The following is a 17,651-nucleotide window of genomic DNA, read 5'->3' as shown; positions in this document are numbered from 1 at the left end:
GGGAAGTCTGGTGCTCCTGCCTCGAATTTCCAGTCCGTGGAACGAATACTTATCTGAGAAAGATGGCCAATCTTAAATCCAATGATGACCGAGAATCCACCATGTCCTTAGGGAATGAGTGGCAGGATATGCATTAGCTTAGATAAAATTTTAGTAGATCTGCAATGGCTGTAACACTACAAATGTGAATGTTTCTTGAGAGTCGAATAATGGTGCTTTGCCCAGGGAGAATCTTTAATTGGCTTCAACATAATAGTAAATCCTAATTAAAGACTGGAAAGGACCTTGCATTGTCGCACCTTTCAAGGTTCACTGCAAGGTTACAATACTATTACACCACTATCATATACATACGCCAGACTCCATGGGAGTAATCAATTCAAAGATTTGAGTCGAGCACACGCATACATAAAAAGCAAGTCAAGAAAAAGATAGCTTGTTACAAAAACAACCAAATAAATACAAACTAAGTCTTCAGCCAAAATCTGGAACACCGGCCAAACATGGAAAAGTGGTGGACAAAACCCACATGGCTCCCACCTTTCCCTCAACATGCAACATGTGCGTGTGGATCTTAGCCAAAGTCATTTACACAAAATCGACACAGTTGAAACTAAAAACCAAAACAAGCACTGGTTTATGACAGACCGAATCAAACAAACATAACAAAAAAAAAAAAAATAAAAAAAAATTAAAGAGCACAAGGATACTTCCTAAAACTCCGCATCCAGGCTTCTCTTTTGTCGCTGAGACTAACAATACCAAATTATAATCTATTTGCAATGAAAACTCCTCTTTCTTTTGTTTTCTTGTAACTCCTATCATCCTCATATGCTTTTGTTCTCTATTAATTTAATCATTTGTCTTCACCTCTCCAACAGTTAGCCTTCCCGGCCGGCGTGAGTGCCTGCATTCGATCCCCACAACTAAACAAAATTAATCCGAACATCTAACTGAAATTAGTAAACTAATATCCCGAGCTTTTAACTAAACTAACAGGTACCTTAACGGTGGGTTGGGTTAGTTACTGTGGACGTAGCACGGTCGACTCCCTCCATGCCGTGGAGAAGAGGCTCTTTAGCCGGCTGCCGGCGATCTTCTGCAGTGCCTTCTTCGCCCCGGGAACCTCGGCGTCGGCGAGCTTCTGGAGGTGCTGACAGGCGCCCGCCTCCGAGATCCTCCGCCGGCAGCCGCCGCCGACGCCGGCGGCGAGCGCGAGCACCACCGACACAGGGAACTTCTTGCCGACCTCGTCGTTACGCGGGTCCAGCATCTGGACCAGCCTTGTGACGCTTTTCTCGTCCCTCGATAGCTCCTTCCGGTTGGACCGGACGGTCAACAACGACACCAGCGCCCGGGCGGCCACCTCTTGGGCGCTCGTCGGCTTCGGGGACTCCAGCATCTTCACGAGCGCTGCCATGCATCCGGCCATGGAGCGCTTGATGTCGTCGCTGGGGGAGAGGTTGCAGACTACCGCCGCTGCTGTCTGCTGCGTGGCTGCGCTGCCGCGGGGGATCAGATCGGTGAGGTGGGCGAAGAATCCCCGCGAGGAGGAGAGGGCTCTGGCGGCAGCGGGGGAGGCGGAGAGGGCGTGGATCGCTCTCAGGGCGTGCTCCGCCGCTTCCGAATCCGATACCTCGCGGAGCAGCTGGAGGAGCCGCTGCAGGCCCCCTTCCCGGACAATGGAATCCCGGATCTCCTCGCCGCCGGCGGAGGCAAGAGACCAGAGGCAGAGGGCGGCGTTCTTCTGGGCGTCGAGGGTGCCTGACAGAAGGAGGTCAATCAGGACCGGGACGGCGCCCTCCTCGGCCATGGCGGTCCGGAGGTCATCGATGGATGAGATGTTCTTAAGGGAACCAGCGGCAAGGGCCTGGACAGCGGGGGATCTGGATCCCGACCGGCATGCGGCGATCAGGATCGGGACGCCGCCGTAGGCGGAGACGGCCCAGGCGTTGGCGGGATCGGCGGTGATGGCCTCGATCGCGGCAGCGGCGCGCTCGCGGACGGAGAGGGAGCCAGAGTCGAGGACGCGGAGGAGGGGGCCGAGGGCGCCATCCTCGAAGACGGCACGGCGGGAGGCGTCGCAGGCGGTGGCGAGGAGGGAGACGGCGGCTGCGGCCTGGTCGCGGATGAGGGAGTGGGCGGAGGGGTCGAGAAGGCGGACAAGGTAGGGAAGGTCGCCCTCGGCGGCGACTAGCGGGGCGATCTTTGGAGGGTCGAAGGCAAGGAGCTGGAGGAGGGAGTCGAGGGCCTTGCTCTTGAGGTCGATGGAGCCGATCTGAAGGCGGGCGAAGAGGTCGCGGGCGAAGAGGGCGAGGTCGGCGCGGGTGGCGGAGGGGCCGGGGAGGGGGAGGACGATGGCGCCGGCGCTAGGAAGGTGGTGGAGGAGGCCGGAACGGAGGAGGAGGTCGAGATCGTGGAGGTAGAGGGAGAGGGTGGAGGCAGCGATGTCGAGGTCGCTCTGGAGGAGGAGCTTGCCGGCGGGGAGGGAGGGGTCGAGGCAGCGGGTGGAGAGGGAGTGGAGGGAGCGTAGGGTGGAGAGGAGGGGAGGGAGGAGGTCGACGAAGAGGGGATTCCCCGGCCAGTGGGGGGAACGGGCGGCGTCGGCGAGGGAGGATTGGAGGAGGGATAGCTTGGAATGGAGGAGCCGCCACCGGCCGACGAAGGACTTGACGGAGAGGGCGGCGACGAGGAGGACGGGGAGGAGGTGATGGAGGATATGGTCGAGGGTCAAGGCGGGCGTGGCAATGGCGGCGACAGACGGCGGAGGAGGAAGAGGAGGAGGAGTCATGGGTTGAGGGCCAAGCGGGCTCCGGAAGAAGGGGCGAGCAAGGGGAGGAGCAAGGATGGAAAATAAGGGGGTGGTGGGGGTTGATGAGATGGAATGGACGGAGAGGATTGCTTGTAAGGGAAGGAAATGAAAGGGATGGTGGGGGCGCCTGGTTTCCTGACAGTAGTCGGGATGGAATAAAAGCAAAGCAACGCGGGTTCGCGGAGAACGGCCCGTGAGAATTTTGGTGGGAAGTTTGGGGGAGAAAGAGGGCGGGTGGAATAGCAGTGTATCGGGTAAAAGTCAAGTTCAGGTTGCATATTTCAACCGAGACAACGACTAAGTTCTTTCGCGAAGACAAACCATTCGATCGCGCCCCCAATAGAACTCAAACACTCCAACATATCCATCTGGATGTTAGTTATTGCACGATACAACGGAAAATTCGGGTGAAGGAAGATGAATTGTTTTTTTGGCACAAAAGATGCAATCCTATCCTAAAATTCTATAGATGACCCTTTGTAATGTCAACCAGGAATGGACGGATTTGTATCTGTAACGCAAAAGCGGTAGACCGCACAATGATCGCTTCAAGATCTATTAGGATGGATGATGGAGGAGTTCGGTTGCTTTGAGATCTATGTGAGATGCAATCCAACATTCAACTATTTTTTAGTAATAAGTCTTATTTTTTTTAGTAGTAATAAGCCTTTAATAAGTATTAAATTTGAGTAGGAATCAAATATCTCACTTTATTTAAAGTGTCTCCTTCGGTGTGATTTAAGAAAAGAAAAGTGACATAAGAAAAAAGAGAGTGAGAGTTATCCTTCTTAGTGAGGAGTGAGAGAACTTTTTCATGTGGCTCATTCTTTTTAATAATTTTTTTCTCCTAATTATTTTTCTTCCAATATATTTTTCTGTTATTTGTTCCAATTTGTTCTAAATCTTAGGCTGGGACGGTCAATCTACTCTACGTAACGTACCATTCTACATGTTATTAGAGCCATAGGCTCGACGTGGTTGAAGAGCTTCCAGTAATTTGCTGTGCGGCGGTGCAAGCATGTGGACTCCTATTTGGTAATTCAAGAGATAAATCATCATAGTTAGAGCTACTACCATCTCTAACATTAGGATTAAAAAAAAACCGAATAACACCAATTATGCATATTGGAAGACTTGCATCAAATCTTATTTGATCATGCAAGATTTTTGGGAGATTGTGAATAGGACATATACCATAAAGCCTCTAAAAACTCCTGACAATGCAGAAGCGAGAAAAAAAGTGAGAGATCAATGCTGGAAAATGATTATCATGTTAATTTTCCATTGATCACATTTCAACCTTTTCAATAAAATAAATAAATTGATATCACATTTCTTAAAAAAGGGGTTGCTATTATTACTTCATCTCATTGACAGACTGACTGTGTTCATTTGCTTTGAGGGCTTATGTTTTGTTGGTAATTTTAAGACTTTGTCAAACAAGCAAATTTTTCATGAGCTAGCTCATTATTTTGTTAGCAATTCAGTTCAAGTTTATTTTAATTAATGTTGGCCCAAAAAGTTTGATTTTAATGGTACAAAATATTTGAGTAAAAAGCTCGCTAATTATATTTTTGGAGTATACAAGAAGGCTTACAGAAAGCCAAGATAACTTCAATTCAAAATGTTCAAAGCGGAAAGGATGTAAATCAATTTTATGAAGTTCAATATAAGAGGAGTCGACCCTAGGACATAAGAAACCGACCTCTGAAAGTCTACAGGCCTAGACAAAAGGCTTTATTTTTGGAGGGATTCAGGATTCAATCCTAGAAGCACATGGGTCGACCCCGGCATAATGAAGAAGACTGGCATGCTTTCACGAGTTAACATCTAGAACCAGCTTAGTTGATCCCAAGATAGTCTCAGACAAAAGACGTAGAGGAGTGAAAAACAATACTTCTGCAAGTTGACCCTAAAAAATTATGAGTCGACCTTAGCACAAGTTGAGTCGATCCTAGAATGGCTGTGGATAAAAGTAGGAAAGCAGTGAAAAACCAGTTTATTTGTGATCCGACCTGAGTGGATCATAAGTCGACCCTTGGCAAGCACGAGTCAACCCTAAAACTAAACGAGTCAACCCCTCAATAGCCACAAGTGAAAGATAAAACGCAGCAAAATTGAGCGTTTTCTCGAATCGACCCTTGAAGAAGAAGAGTCGATTCCCGAAGATAACGAGTTGACTCCTGAAGAAGTCAAGTCGACCTCTCTACGTCTGACAACAGTAACAACTAGTTTTTCTACCAAAAGTAGAATAATTATATTCACTTTTAATGGCTATTTCAGCCCCTTCACGGTTAGAAACGGTCTTCCAGGATTTTGAAAATATAAATGCATTGAAACACCCAAGGAATGAACGAAGAAAGTGTGAATAAGCAAAGAGAAATGAAGCATTAAGTGGAAGTTTTAAAAATTACATCCACCACATTTTAAGTCCACATCAAGCCCAACTGCTTCTTGCTTACATGCTTCAATGATTTATATTTTGCTTTTTAAGGATCTTTCTTTCTTATATTCTTTAAAAAATTGGTTATATATGGATAGATCAAACTTAAAATGATGCAATGCACCTCATGAGAAAGGCTATGCAGCAAATGTATATGGATACCCAGAAAAAGAAGGGGAAAAAAAAAGCCTCGACCAGAAAAGGGGAAGAAAAACGTCTACATAGTAATCAAGGATCATCCAAGTTGCCTTAGAATGCTTGTAAGCAGCTGGTCGAAATCTTAGGGCGAGATAAGCACAAGAAAATGACAAATAACAAATGGAGCTATCCCTCAAATATTAGGAAAAAAAAGATCCTTTTGAAGTTGAATATGATTATGACACAAATAAGAGGACTGGTAATTCTTGCAACATGACATTAATAAATTGTTACTGGAGTTTACATGTTGCGACTGGAGAAATTAAATGTATATGCAAGGGATCTAAAGAAAAGTAAACCGCTTGCAATTTGCTCATAAATATCTAAATCAAAAAGCTGAGTATACCAGAATAATAGACAGCTATAAATGAACTCAAACTTCCGCCAGCATTTATCCCAGACGGTGTGCAGTTCAATATTGTTATTGCCAAGAAAAGGATTCTTTTCTAGCTCATGACTAATGCCAATGGAATGCAATAATCCTCTATCATCTTAGAGAGTGAACTCATAATTTCTCCATATGAAGAAAAGTCGGCCTCCCTATGAGCTTTTTGAACATGAAAATGAAGGTGACAGATGTTTCAAGCTTGAGATGTCAAATAACTCCATAAACCTCTGATCAGAAACCCTAGCTTTGGCAGCAGCAAACCGCTGGTACTCGTCAAATATTGAAGAGAGGCACCATCGCTGCAGTTTTCTTAAGCATCCTACCACACAGCCAGTTCGATGCTGGACAAGTTCATACAACCAACATAAGAGAGTTCTTCAGTTTAACATAATTTGGACAATGGAAGCAAGGAGAGGATTGAAGTTAGCTTTTTACCTTTCCACGTTTGCAATGAATAAGCAATGGGTGATTTCGAACGTCTGCAATTAAAAATTGGATGATATAACTATTAAGCAGAGGGAATTCAACAGAATTCCATCCAGTAAGCAAGAAAAAACATATCGTGCATGATTGATAGTTTGATACCAAGGACAACTTTGAGAGCCTCACGAATTGTATCTTCTGGAATGTTGACAAATGGTTCCTGCAAGGAATATTTTCTTTTGGTGTAATCTTTACAACTTAACTAAAAAGAAACATAAAGTAGCAAAGAATAAATAAAGATAAGAAAAGGAATTAGATCATGAAACCATATAGAGGTGTCCTGTAAATTATCTCTGCAAGGACGTTATAAGATTTGGCCTATGGGAGGTAGGTTGCTCGACAATAAAGAGAGACATTATATCAGGATGAGATCTCTAAAGTCTCCGGAAAATGCTTGAGCATGAAGTGATTTTCATTCATTAGCTACGCAAAGAACTCAAACTTAACCACAAAATGATCTACGAACCCAATGAAGGCCTTGGATTCTAAAAAGTTGTTAGATTTAATTTAGTTCTCACACTAAGTGAAGTAAATCTCTTAATACAAATGGAAAATCATTCCAAATTTTGTCAACAGGAATCATTATATCAAGTTTATTGGTGGCTTATGATTTGTGCCTCAAAAGAAGAATCAACTTCCATATGAAATCTTGCTTTTTCTGGCCACTAACAAACTTTACAGGGTTGTTGCCAAGTTGCATGATAATTTTCCGGTCGTATAAACAGTTAGGGAGGTCTCCAATCCTACCAACCTTTCAGGATTCACAGTAAACAATCACTTATTTACAGCTGCCTCAACCAGGTAATCAGCACTGATTTATAAAAGGTTGACTTCACTCGTAAGATACTTGTAGAACATGAGTTCACTTGTGAGATACTTGTATAACACACTTAAATTTTGATGTATCAGACCTTGATTCATAAATCCAACATCGTATTGATGGAATAATACTTGCAGGTCAAGGTTAGCACTACTGTAGATAAATTGCCCCTGGGATCCAACTGAACTCGGACATCATTCATCTGAGCATGACAAGTCACAGTCCATATACAAAGAGTACCGACTGAAATAAATCTTTTTGGTTGGATCCTTGGTTGTTGCAAAGAGGAACAATTGATATTCAGGCAGGGAAATTATTATGACCTTCGACAACATAGCTGTGGCGTTGCCTTCAATTGACAATAATTTAAAGTTGCAAGCACATCACAATTCTAAGCAGGAGCAAACATGTAAAATAGTATACTATAGCAAATCTTTCTTCTTAAATACCCCTCTCTTTTACACCTGTCAGTTGTCCTATTTGTTTTCCTGATTTGTCGAAAGAGAATGAAGTTGTAGAAATTTGATTCCTTAGATGCTATACAACCATGAATGAAAATGACTAAAAAAGAGTCTTGCTTCAATTGATAGGGAGAAGTCTTCCATAATTTATCATGAGTGAAGAGTTTGGCACGTGCACATGCAAACACAAAAAAAGAGAGAGATAAATACATACTCTATTACCTTCTCATAATTCATTTCTTAACTGTAAGACAAGATCAAGAGAATCCACCCAATGCAAAGGACTTTCTGCAAAATAAAACCACAAAATTCCACAAATTCCAACAAGCAGCCTTTATTCTATATAAATTAAGCAAAGGTTCCACTGATCTCAAAACCATCCATGGATCCACCCATCCACTGCATCTTGGAATTTCACTCCATAGGAGGTAATCCATAGAAAATTCACCTACCCGATAACTTCCCCGTATTCTATGTAGAGATAGCACCACCACCAATCCACCTCCACTCTCTTTTTTGACATACTCTTAAACATTAAATTAAGAGAAATAGCAGTGTAAAAAGCATCAAGTCAATACACAGAGTAATTAAAAAAAATCTATTTTTGTTAATTCTAAACACCTCAAACACCAAATTTTATAAAAACTCTAATTTGTTAATTCTAGAATCTAAAATCTAAAAATAATTTCAAAACGGATATCAACTTCTAGGGTCTAGACCATCATTCCATCTGACTGAACATTCTTTACTTTATAATCACTATGCAGACAATCCTTCGCTGGCATAATTGATTTTTCTTTAACCGCTTCTCAAAGAAGACTACCTCATATTTAAACTTAAACCATTTAACCATGCATTAGTTTCCATGGACTACAAGTACCTGCTGCAGGTAACAAGCTGTTTTGGAATATCATAAAGCATCATAGAACATGTTTTATAGTGCAACAGGATTCAATTCTCATGTACAGCAAGTTTTTTTCTAGTAATCCAAAAAAACTTGTTCTATATGATACATTAAACTTCTCTTACCCTGGTCATCTTTAACAAATGCATTCTTATTGAAGGTAACCACAAGCAAGCAACTTAGCAGAGATATCAAGGTACAACAATGGCATGTTTAACCACCAAGGATTTGTTAATATGGCTTCATTCATTTTGTCTTTGGCCACCTTGATTGTAATATATAACCAATATCGACATTCAGTTTGGTTATTCACATAGCTGAACATTCTTTACCTAGTAGAAAAGCCTACCATCCTTAAATCTAAAATACTTTCTTCTTGAACCTCTCTCATCTCTTTAACCACTACAAAGGAAGGAAAATCAAAGTCATACCGGGGCCCCTTTAACCCCGTGCATGTTCTTCAAGGAGCAAGTGGACCTAGTGACTGAACTGAGATTGGTATTATTTAAAGAAATCTTCTACTGTAATACAAATTTATTTTTATATACAAGAAACTTGTCGCCATTGTAACACCTTGCTGTTTGTAACCGATGGAAACCTCTGTTTGGTTATTTCCGAAGGCTGGTCATATCAACAAGCAAATATATTGGTCTTTATGGTTGTCTTTCAGAATATATGCACAAATGTGTATGGACAAAACTTAGGGTCTCAAAGGATGTATGACAAAGACTCCATAGTCCATATGCTTGACTATGATTGGAACACGAAACTAACTGATTATCATATCTTGTATCTAGTCGTGTGTTGTAAAAGCTATACATACGTGGTGCAAAGCTTTTCACGTCATACCCCCTACATCACCTCATTTCTATTCAATTTGCTACAAGCATGTTATGAAGTGGAACATATATAAGTCCAATCATATCCTTGTGCATTGTCACCAATTTGTTTACTCATCAGCATTACAAATAACTTTTGACATCTCATGGAAAATCATGGTCCTTTCATCATTTTCAAAGTCCCACACAGCTAGACTTCAATTCTACCCTTGCTAATTCTATGCAAACAAACTATATGCATGCCCCATCTCTCCATCTATCTAACATCGCTCCTTCGGTATCTTTAGTAATAGCACACCTAAACAGTATGTTTACAACATCAGTCTCCTTAATGCGTAGTCAAACAATATGTTGTAATAGCAGCTTCTGGAAAGTATTTAGAAACTATGAAAGTCTGGCTGACATAAATGAATAAGATGCCAATGCAGGTTTCCACAAACCAATCGAACAACTAAAGCTGACCGACCTTACCATCTACATGCAGTCGGTAATATGGACTAAGGTATTATCTAACTTAACAACTAGTCTTACCCCATATATATGGGATCAGTTATATAGAACAAAATATGATAAAAATTAGAAAGTGTTTCATGTGCAGCACCAACCTAGCATCAATCATCTATGGCTCGAGGCCCCAAATCCAGTGAAGTCAGCAAGAGAGGGACCCTGCCATAATACACATGTTACACAAAAGCCTTTTAGAAATTTTGGACTACTGATATTTATGGGCATCTGGATGACATGACCTGCCATAAATCATTTCTTTGTATTCTACATTATTGCCCATATCAAGCAATCTGGCGTAGAATATCTAGATAAATAGGCCACACACTTGTTATCAGTGCCAAGTGCACAAGAACACAACCATAAAACCTAGAATGCTAGAGTAAGGAAATCTACCAAACATTTGTAAAACCTCAAATTTTCCCTAGATCTGACATAGGGAACTCCAGAAACCCAAAAAAGAAGCAACACAAGAACAGGAATGTGGAATGCTTATAAAATGCGGTGTTATTTCTATAGTTGACCACCTGAAGTATTACATAATATATGGCATAAATATTAAAAAACATTTGCTCAAATTATACATCATTCACACATGAAGATTTTGAAATATTAAACAGATTTTGAGATATTAAAATAAGTTGCCATTTTATAAAAGGTGGTGTAGCAGTTGGCTTGATATCAGAATAGCTTAATTTGTAGAGTCCAAATACCAAATGTACAATACTGTACACTTCCTCATAAAGGTGAAACTAGACTATGCTCCTTATTTATGTAAAAGAAATGTTGGACAGACCGATAGAAAACATTTTGCAGAAAGCTACATCTTTCTTCCTTTCACTTGTAACATGAATGAGCAATACAGAACATATCCTGGGAAGTATGCATAGCAGATCTTGTCCAGTATATTACAACTAATAGTTGAATGTGAGAGGGAAAGGCAAGGGTTGTCCAACATCGGTATGATAATGAGAAAAATCAAGAACATATGATCCCTTAATCACAGGCCATTACGAAAAAGGAAAAAAAATGCAGAGTCAATCTGAAAAGGATGAGCACGGCAACAATAACTCTTTAACTTGCATAAAAACTCTGTTTTAGTGATAGTGGAAACTATGAAGCTTATCCAAGAACCCTTAAGTTTACATACTAATTAAGTCCTACATTATATTTTTAGCCTTAGAAAAGGCAAGGGCTGCCTGACATCAACAAGATAACAGAAATGCCATAACAAAAGCAAAAATAGAACTTTTCAATAAACATAAAATAGAAATTAATCATAAAACACTGGCATTGGTTAAACTAGTGAACACCTATACTGTCCACTGGTTTGTATTGGGATCTGCAACCCTTACTGTTGTTACACTAAAAATTAGATGACTTATAAACAGAATGCAACAACAGAACTTATCCTTTATGCTTGATGTTGCCTAAATTATGCAGATACTCAAGGGTTTGAGAATTAAATCTTTTCCCTTGGTGCAGAGCCATTTAGACTATGAACATATTTCTGAGATGTTGTCTCTCCACTAAAACTTGCTTAAAGTTGGCACATCATTGATAAAATGTTGTTATCTTGCACATACATGACATAACTTCTAAAAACTTGCTATGACATATTAACTAGGTCTTGAGTATGTCAAATGTGTAAATCCAGAGGAAGATTGACAGGTTTCTGTTAATTGCCCAGCACGAGGCAGCTTTATTTATGGTGACTAATTCTTCTGTATGTCTCCTTTCATGCACGTGCAAGAATACATACATTATACGCAAACATTCTCTAATATAATCCTTTATGCATCAGCTAAATCATGTGTTGTAACCTACACACCTTTATTCTTAGTTCCTTCCCCGAATTATTGGAACCAAAATCATGAAATCTAACAAAAGTATCTAATATACTGTTAAATTCAATGATTTTGTAAATATCCTTCTTATATCAACTAAACATCTTCCATATTGTATCAAAATGTCATAGTGTTAGCCAATATGCATTTATACCCCCCTGCACTTCTTTAAAAGCTTAGGTACTCAAATTTTATTTCTTAGACAATAGATTGACCACTTTTACACCTATATAACTGTTGAGCCACTGTAATTTCTTTTACTGCTTGAACCTGTACTTGGAAAGCAAAATTTCTTTCGAGAAAAAGAGCACCTTGCAATAAGTAAGGCATGGTCTTTTTAGAGAATGCTTTTATCTAGTGATAAGTATCGTGTTAAAGCTCAAGAATATAGCAAGGTGGTCAGTTCTTTAAAAGAGGCACTACATTTCATACTAATCCTAATTCAATAGTTCCTTAGCTTGATGTGTTATGTTAGCAAGGATATTTATGATTAATAATCCAAAATCTTTTGAGCCACAAAGTAATTTGTTGGTTATAATTGTCTTTCTTTCAACTATAACCATTATCTTGGCTTAGAGATTTTCCGGCATGGACAGAAGGATGGCCTCTTGGTAAGCAAAATCCCAGGTCATCCTATTCATTTTTCACGAATATAGCATTAAGAATCCTCCGTATCAGTAATTTTTGTGATTAATATAGAACATAAGACCTACACCAATATGAATATCATATGCAATAATTTCAGCAATTTTATTTTGGAGGGGAAAAAATAGAAAGAAGTGCATTGATTTTATAAACTTGAGGTGATGTTTTACATATAACATCTTACGTAGTTGTAAGTGTGTTCTCATGCTAGGATTGAAAATGTGAGTCAACTGAAAAAATCCTACTTTATTGTTATTTATTTCAAAATAAAGGGTTTTGGCTAATGCTGGAATTGTATCGACAATAACAAGGATATAGAGGTTCATTCTCGGCTTGTGACATGAAAGCTAAGCCGTCAAAGTCATTGATTTATTCAGAAGTTTGAAATCAGTCATGAATGAGGAAATACTTGAACATAGTTCTGACTGATTCAAAAATTAAAATGATGGAATAAAGAATGAAGCAAATTGGACAAAACAATATCAAAGGATATATTGGCAATACCAAAAGTTAGAAGCAGAATCTATGACAATTTGAGCAGAATATGTGAGTTAACTGTTTTTTAATCATCCAAGAAAGAAGGATAAAAAAATTAAGGCCTTATCTCTCTATATTTTATTAGCAGATAGAAACATTGCCAACATTATAGGACATTAAGAATTGAGGTTTGTAAAATATCTTGTATCATACTTTCAGGCAGCTAGGAGAAAAATCACAAACAACAAAAAGTTTACCGATTCACCGTAACTAACAGAAAGAACATCTAAACAGACATGAATGGAAATGAGATGAATAAGAGGGGTGAATCTTGGCAGGAAATAATCTTTAAAACAGGGAAATGGAAATTACACAGACTATCACTTAGTCATAGCAAGCTTTGGTGAGTGTGGCCTCAGTTGTAGTCATATAAGCTTCAGCAGAACGAGGAGAATCCACGGAGCTTATGCTTGAAAGGATCAAGTCCGAGCCAAGTACAAAGCCTAAATCACTTAATTAGGAAACTAATATTAATACAACAGACAGGTCATAAATGGTCTGTTAATGGTGAAACCAAGTTTGCAATGCCCATATCACTCAAACAATGTAGAAGCGAAATCATGACAACTTGTTACGACAGCATCTCGCAAGCCCTAAGTAGAAAGGTTCTTGAATCTCCGTCGAAAGGTGGATCAAGAGGAGGGTAAGACCTAGGCTAATAATAGGCAAAGAACAAGGAATCTCTAAGCCGACCGTAAATAGCGGAAACAAGGCTCGACGGCCATGGTTATTGTTATCATTATCTACTACTCGCCGGGCACAGAAACAACTTCCGGAAACGCCATATGTATTCGAATTCAAGAACACAAAAAGGGAAAAAATAAAAGCCAAAAGAAGCTGTACCTTACGACCGTCAATTCCAAACTGGAAGAGCTTGATCCCATGCGACCGGAGAAACTCCGTGTTGGCCACCGGGTAGGGCTCCGGGCAAAGACACCTTAAAAAATAATCCGCACAAAAACCACCAAAAAGAACGCGAGATAAGCAATGCCAAAGGGATCCGAGAAAAGAAAACAAGATGAGGAAAAATTTCCGAGATCACTCACAGAATGGAGCGGAGTTGGAGGGTCTCCAAGAAGCTGAAATTGGCGGTGTCCGGAAACCCCGAGCGGAAGACGCCATGGTCCACCATCGCGAAATTCAGCGGCGGCACGAACAGCTCCTCCCCTCCTTCCCTCGCCGCCACTGCCGCTTCGGCCGCGGCCGCTGCCTCGCCGCCGACTTTGTAGGACAAAGAGTAGGAGGGCGGCCGGGGCTCGGCTGCCGCCACCATCTCCTCCTCCGTCTCGTCCTCCTCGGAGGCGGTTACCGTTTGCTTTCCCATCTCCAGTCTCATTACCGAGGGAATATTCTTTCTCTCTCCTCCTCTCTCAGTTGCGGAATCTTCAAAGATCTTCTTGGGATGAAGAGTGCCAAGGACGTTGGTTATTTATCGACCGCCGACGTATTTCTTATCACCCATAATTATCGTTATAATATATAATATTATTATACTCTTAAGTATTACAAATTTTGGATTTTGTTTTTTTTAAAGATACAAAATTGTGCCAGCTAACATGGCATAGTTAGCATGGTGGAGAGAGATTAGATGGACCAGATCCATAATCGCTCGCCATATTACCTCCTCTTGTATTTAAACTATTCAAGATAAAAATAGGTGTCTCAAGAATTAGATAGGTCCGGATATAGTTCATCTTGTTATTTTTTTTATGATTAAAATAAATATAAACTGAAAAATAGAGAGAGGATGACCTAGTTCAACTAATAATTTCTGCTAAGTTGGAAAAATATTTGATTCGATCGTATTCATTGCTGAACTGGTGGACCAATCCAATCAGAAAGCAACATGGATAAAAAGATCTATGCCACTTTTTTTCTTTTTTTTTAGCCATATTTAGCTATATTGCATTCTGATTAGACTGTCTACCAACTTAGTTGTTGGATCTAATCCAATCAATAATTATTTTTCAGAGTGTGCAGAAACTTTGGTCTCAAAGGGGTCCCTTTTGGTACAAAGGAAACCTCAGAATCAGGAAAGCAGAAGAGTAGTAAGCCGATGGTGTTTAAGAAAGGCTAACTATCGTTAAATGTGATGAAGAAGCAGTCTATACAACAAACATAAGACTATAGCTTAATGTCTCTCTGCATTGTGCATATAAGGCCTTTCCTTTTCATTCTTAAAGCAATGCTTAATGTGTCATAATTAAGTTAGTACTACATAAAAGAATAATAGTACAAATTTGATGGATCAAATTGTAGATTTATATTCTTCTCAACATGGCTTCTGGCAATATCCACAATATTTTCCCCAGCTGATATGATGATACTGAAAAATCAACTGGAAGATGCATAGTTTACTGACAAGTGATAAAAATTTTCTTTATGAATATAGTCCGAGATCTTTCCTTTTCAATTCACTTTTGGCAAGTTATATATCAACACTCTTAACATTAGCATTTTGGCAAGTATCTAAGTATGTAATTGTTTTTGGACTGTTTGTGAATTTTTCCCCCTAATTTTACAATGCAATATGCCATTCCACAAAGCAAATGTCATGGAACCAAAATAAGGCGAGACCAACATCAAATCTACATGTGCAATTAGAATGCACCTTCAATCAAGCGACACACACGTGCCTGATGTATGAGCCCCATCTAACTGGTTGAGTGAGACTTACGCCAAAATTAGGATTTCTTTGGTCTATAAAATATGTTTGGATGGAAAACCTATGCATATATCCGCATTTAAAATTTCTCATGAGATAATATCACCACTGTAAGAAAGAACAGTTTCTATACTATATAAGATAAATTTCTTATCATGAGTCTTTGTGTGGTTTAGTAATATTACTCAGCTCACCATATTATGAAGAAATCTTCGCATTGTTGGGACAAAAGGAGATTGATATAATTCATAAAGTTTGTGCAATTTACTATAAAAATGTAATATACAACATTCATCCCCCTCATGCCAACAAAACAAAAATTAAACTCTTTTTTTTCTTTTGGTAGTATTCACCCTAGTAACATTTTTCTCTAATAAAAATGCTCCATGGTTGGTGTACAAACTTTTTATTGCTTTTCAAACTGACAATTTATATTTCAATACTAAAGGAGGAACAAGAGAGCTACGCATCAGTTACGTAATATATTTTAGTGAGATCTCTATACAACGCCATAAATATCTTTCTTTAGAAAAACAGTAAGGTGCTGTTTTTCATACAGTTGGTTGACCGACAAAAAAAAAATCAAAAAGATCAGACTCCTAAATACCAACAGCAACATACTTGCTTGAACCAAAGTTATATTTGGCAAACAACTTTGACCTCTAACATATTCAAACTTTATCCTACACATGCCATAATTTCTATATAATAGTAACCCTTTTATGCATTGCCGAGCTCATCCCTGATGTAATACTCAGATGGTAGGGCTTGACGTGGTCATTCGGATCGAAAAAAGTACTGCAAAAAATGCAGGGTCTTCATGTCTATAAGTTCATATTCTACAGCAATCACGACTAAGATTGTTTACGTCAAGAAAGCTCTCAATAGTTGGCTAAGTCACCACAGACCAAGGTTCGCCGTACCGGTACCGAACCCCGTACCGGTGCCACACTAGTATAGGCGTACCAAGTGTCGATACGGTACCGTACGCTCGGTACCGACCGTACCGACATTGGTGTACCGATACCGGTACCCATCGGTACGGGTACGGTACGCTCGGTACCGACCGGTACCGATCGGTACAGCGAACCTTGCCACAGACTATTGAAGAAAGAGTCAAAATACGCGTCTGAGGGCTGTGCTGGCATTATTGCACTCTATTTTGAAGCATCTCCTCGAACCTGGTCTCAAAAATAATACTGTACTTGAGGACGGTATTCTTTGTTGGTTCGACAGGTATGATTGTTCTATTTTTGTTTTCAAAAAAATGTTCATCATACTTTAAATTTCTGCAAATCTTTATTCTTTACAATTCACAAGTCACTGCCTCGAGAGTCCATACCAAGGAAGGGGAAAGGAAACTATTTTACCAGATGCGAGGATCGAGAGCAAATCCGTTTAGTTTTTTTCTTAAGGATGCAGATCCAAGAGCAGCTATCAGAAGTGTTTTAAAGTGCATGTGGATCGGTCGGTATCTCTAAAAGGACGAAGGCACATCCCATGGAATATGCCGTCACTCGTGGCTCCTTTTAGGCTTCGGGTTATATCTTTCGCGCGAAAGAAGGCTTGATGTTCCTTCCCAACGCTACCCGTTGGATCTCGCCCCGCACTGCTCTCTGCACAGATCTGGAGTGGCCATTGCGGGATTCAACGGTGGATTCGCGCGAAGGAAGGCGAACCCTTCTTCCGCGCCAAAGATGCAACCCCCCCATCCTTTCTTTCACGCATCGCCCGCCCGCCACGTACGTCCTCGTGGCCAGAATTTTTTCCAATTCTTTATTTACACGGACAAAAACGCCCCCTGAAGAGCCCACGACGAGACAAAACGCACAGCGCCACGCACGTGTGAGTTTTGTCTTTCACGCATAAACAGTCAAATGTCTACTCGTCTCGAGGATGTGGTTTTGCATTGGATTTCTACAACGAATATACTGCAAATGTTCTTTTCCTTGGATGGCTCCTGCTCTGCCGGCCAACAGGATGAAGGCTGGTTGACCCGCAGATTCCGTGGATTAAATAACCATATTTTCTCTCTTTCTCTTATCAAATTTCAAAAATATGGCCTAATCATGAGAGTAATATTTGATCATGATGCTTTTTGTGAT

General features: G+C 40.4%; 2 protein-coding genes across 2 annotated transcripts; both read right to left on the bottom strand.

Annotated features, from left to right (window-relative positions):
• Window positions 1-420: 420 nt before the first annotated feature.
• On the bottom strand, window positions 421-3,040 carry LOC103714034 (uncharacterized). Its single transcript, XM_008801155.6, has 2 exons — window positions 1,004-3,040; window positions 421-907 (listed from the first exon to the last, which is right to left on the bottom strand). The coding sequence occupies exon 1, from the start codon at window positions 2,789-2,791 to the stop codon at window positions 1,025-1,027; it is 1,767 nt and encodes a 588-aa protein (XP_008799377.3). The 5' UTR covers window positions 2,792-3,040; the 3' UTR covers window positions 421-907; window positions 1,004-1,024.
• A 2,606-nt stretch (window positions 3,041-5,646) lies between these two features.
• LOC103714027 (inositol diphosphatase DSP4-like) lies at window positions 5,647-14,317 on the bottom strand. The gene is made up of 5 exons (XM_008801141.4): window positions 13,928-14,317; window positions 13,725-13,818; window positions 6,427-6,484; window positions 6,277-6,320; window positions 5,647-6,182 (listed from the first exon to the last, which is right to left on the bottom strand). Exons 1-5 carry the CDS (start codon window positions 14,215-14,217, stop codon window positions 5,994-5,996), a joined length of 675 nt encoding a protein of 224 aa, XP_008799363.1. The 5' UTR covers window positions 14,218-14,317; the 3' UTR covers window positions 5,647-5,993.
• Between the last annotated feature and the right edge of the window lie 3,334 nt (window positions 14,318-17,651).

This window comes from Phoenix dactylifera, chromosome 11 (assembly GCF_051530095.1).
Source record: "Phoenix dactylifera cultivar Ajwa chromosome 11, Ajwa_hap1_PhDact_Kaust_v1.1, whole genome shotgun sequence".
NCBI lineage: Eukaryota > Viridiplantae > Streptophyta > Magnoliopsida > Arecales > Arecaceae > Phoenix > Phoenix dactylifera.
This window is presented reverse-complemented; position numbering and strand designations above follow the sequence as displayed.

What these genes read in the sequence shown, in the direction of transcription:
- LOC103714034 (XM_008801155.6), bottom strand. Translation starts at nt 2,791, where the DNA reads ATGACTCCTCCTCCTCTTCCTCCTCCGCCGTCTGTCGCCGCCATTGCC.
- LOC103714027 (XM_008801141.4), bottom strand. Translation starts at nt 14,217, where the DNA reads ATGAGACTGGAGATGGGAAAGCAAACGGTAACCGCCTCCGAGGAGGAC. An exon ending in CTCCAACTCCGCTCCATTCT is followed by an intron (nt 13,819 to 13,927) that starts GTGAGTGATCTC and finishes TTATTTTTTAAG; the next exon opens with GTGTCTTTGCCCGGAGCCCT. An exon ending in GGCTCTCAAAGTTGTCCTTG is followed by an intron (nt 6,321 to 6,426) that starts GTATCAAACTAT and finishes TTTTAATTGCAG; the next exon opens with ACGTTCGAAATCACCCATTG.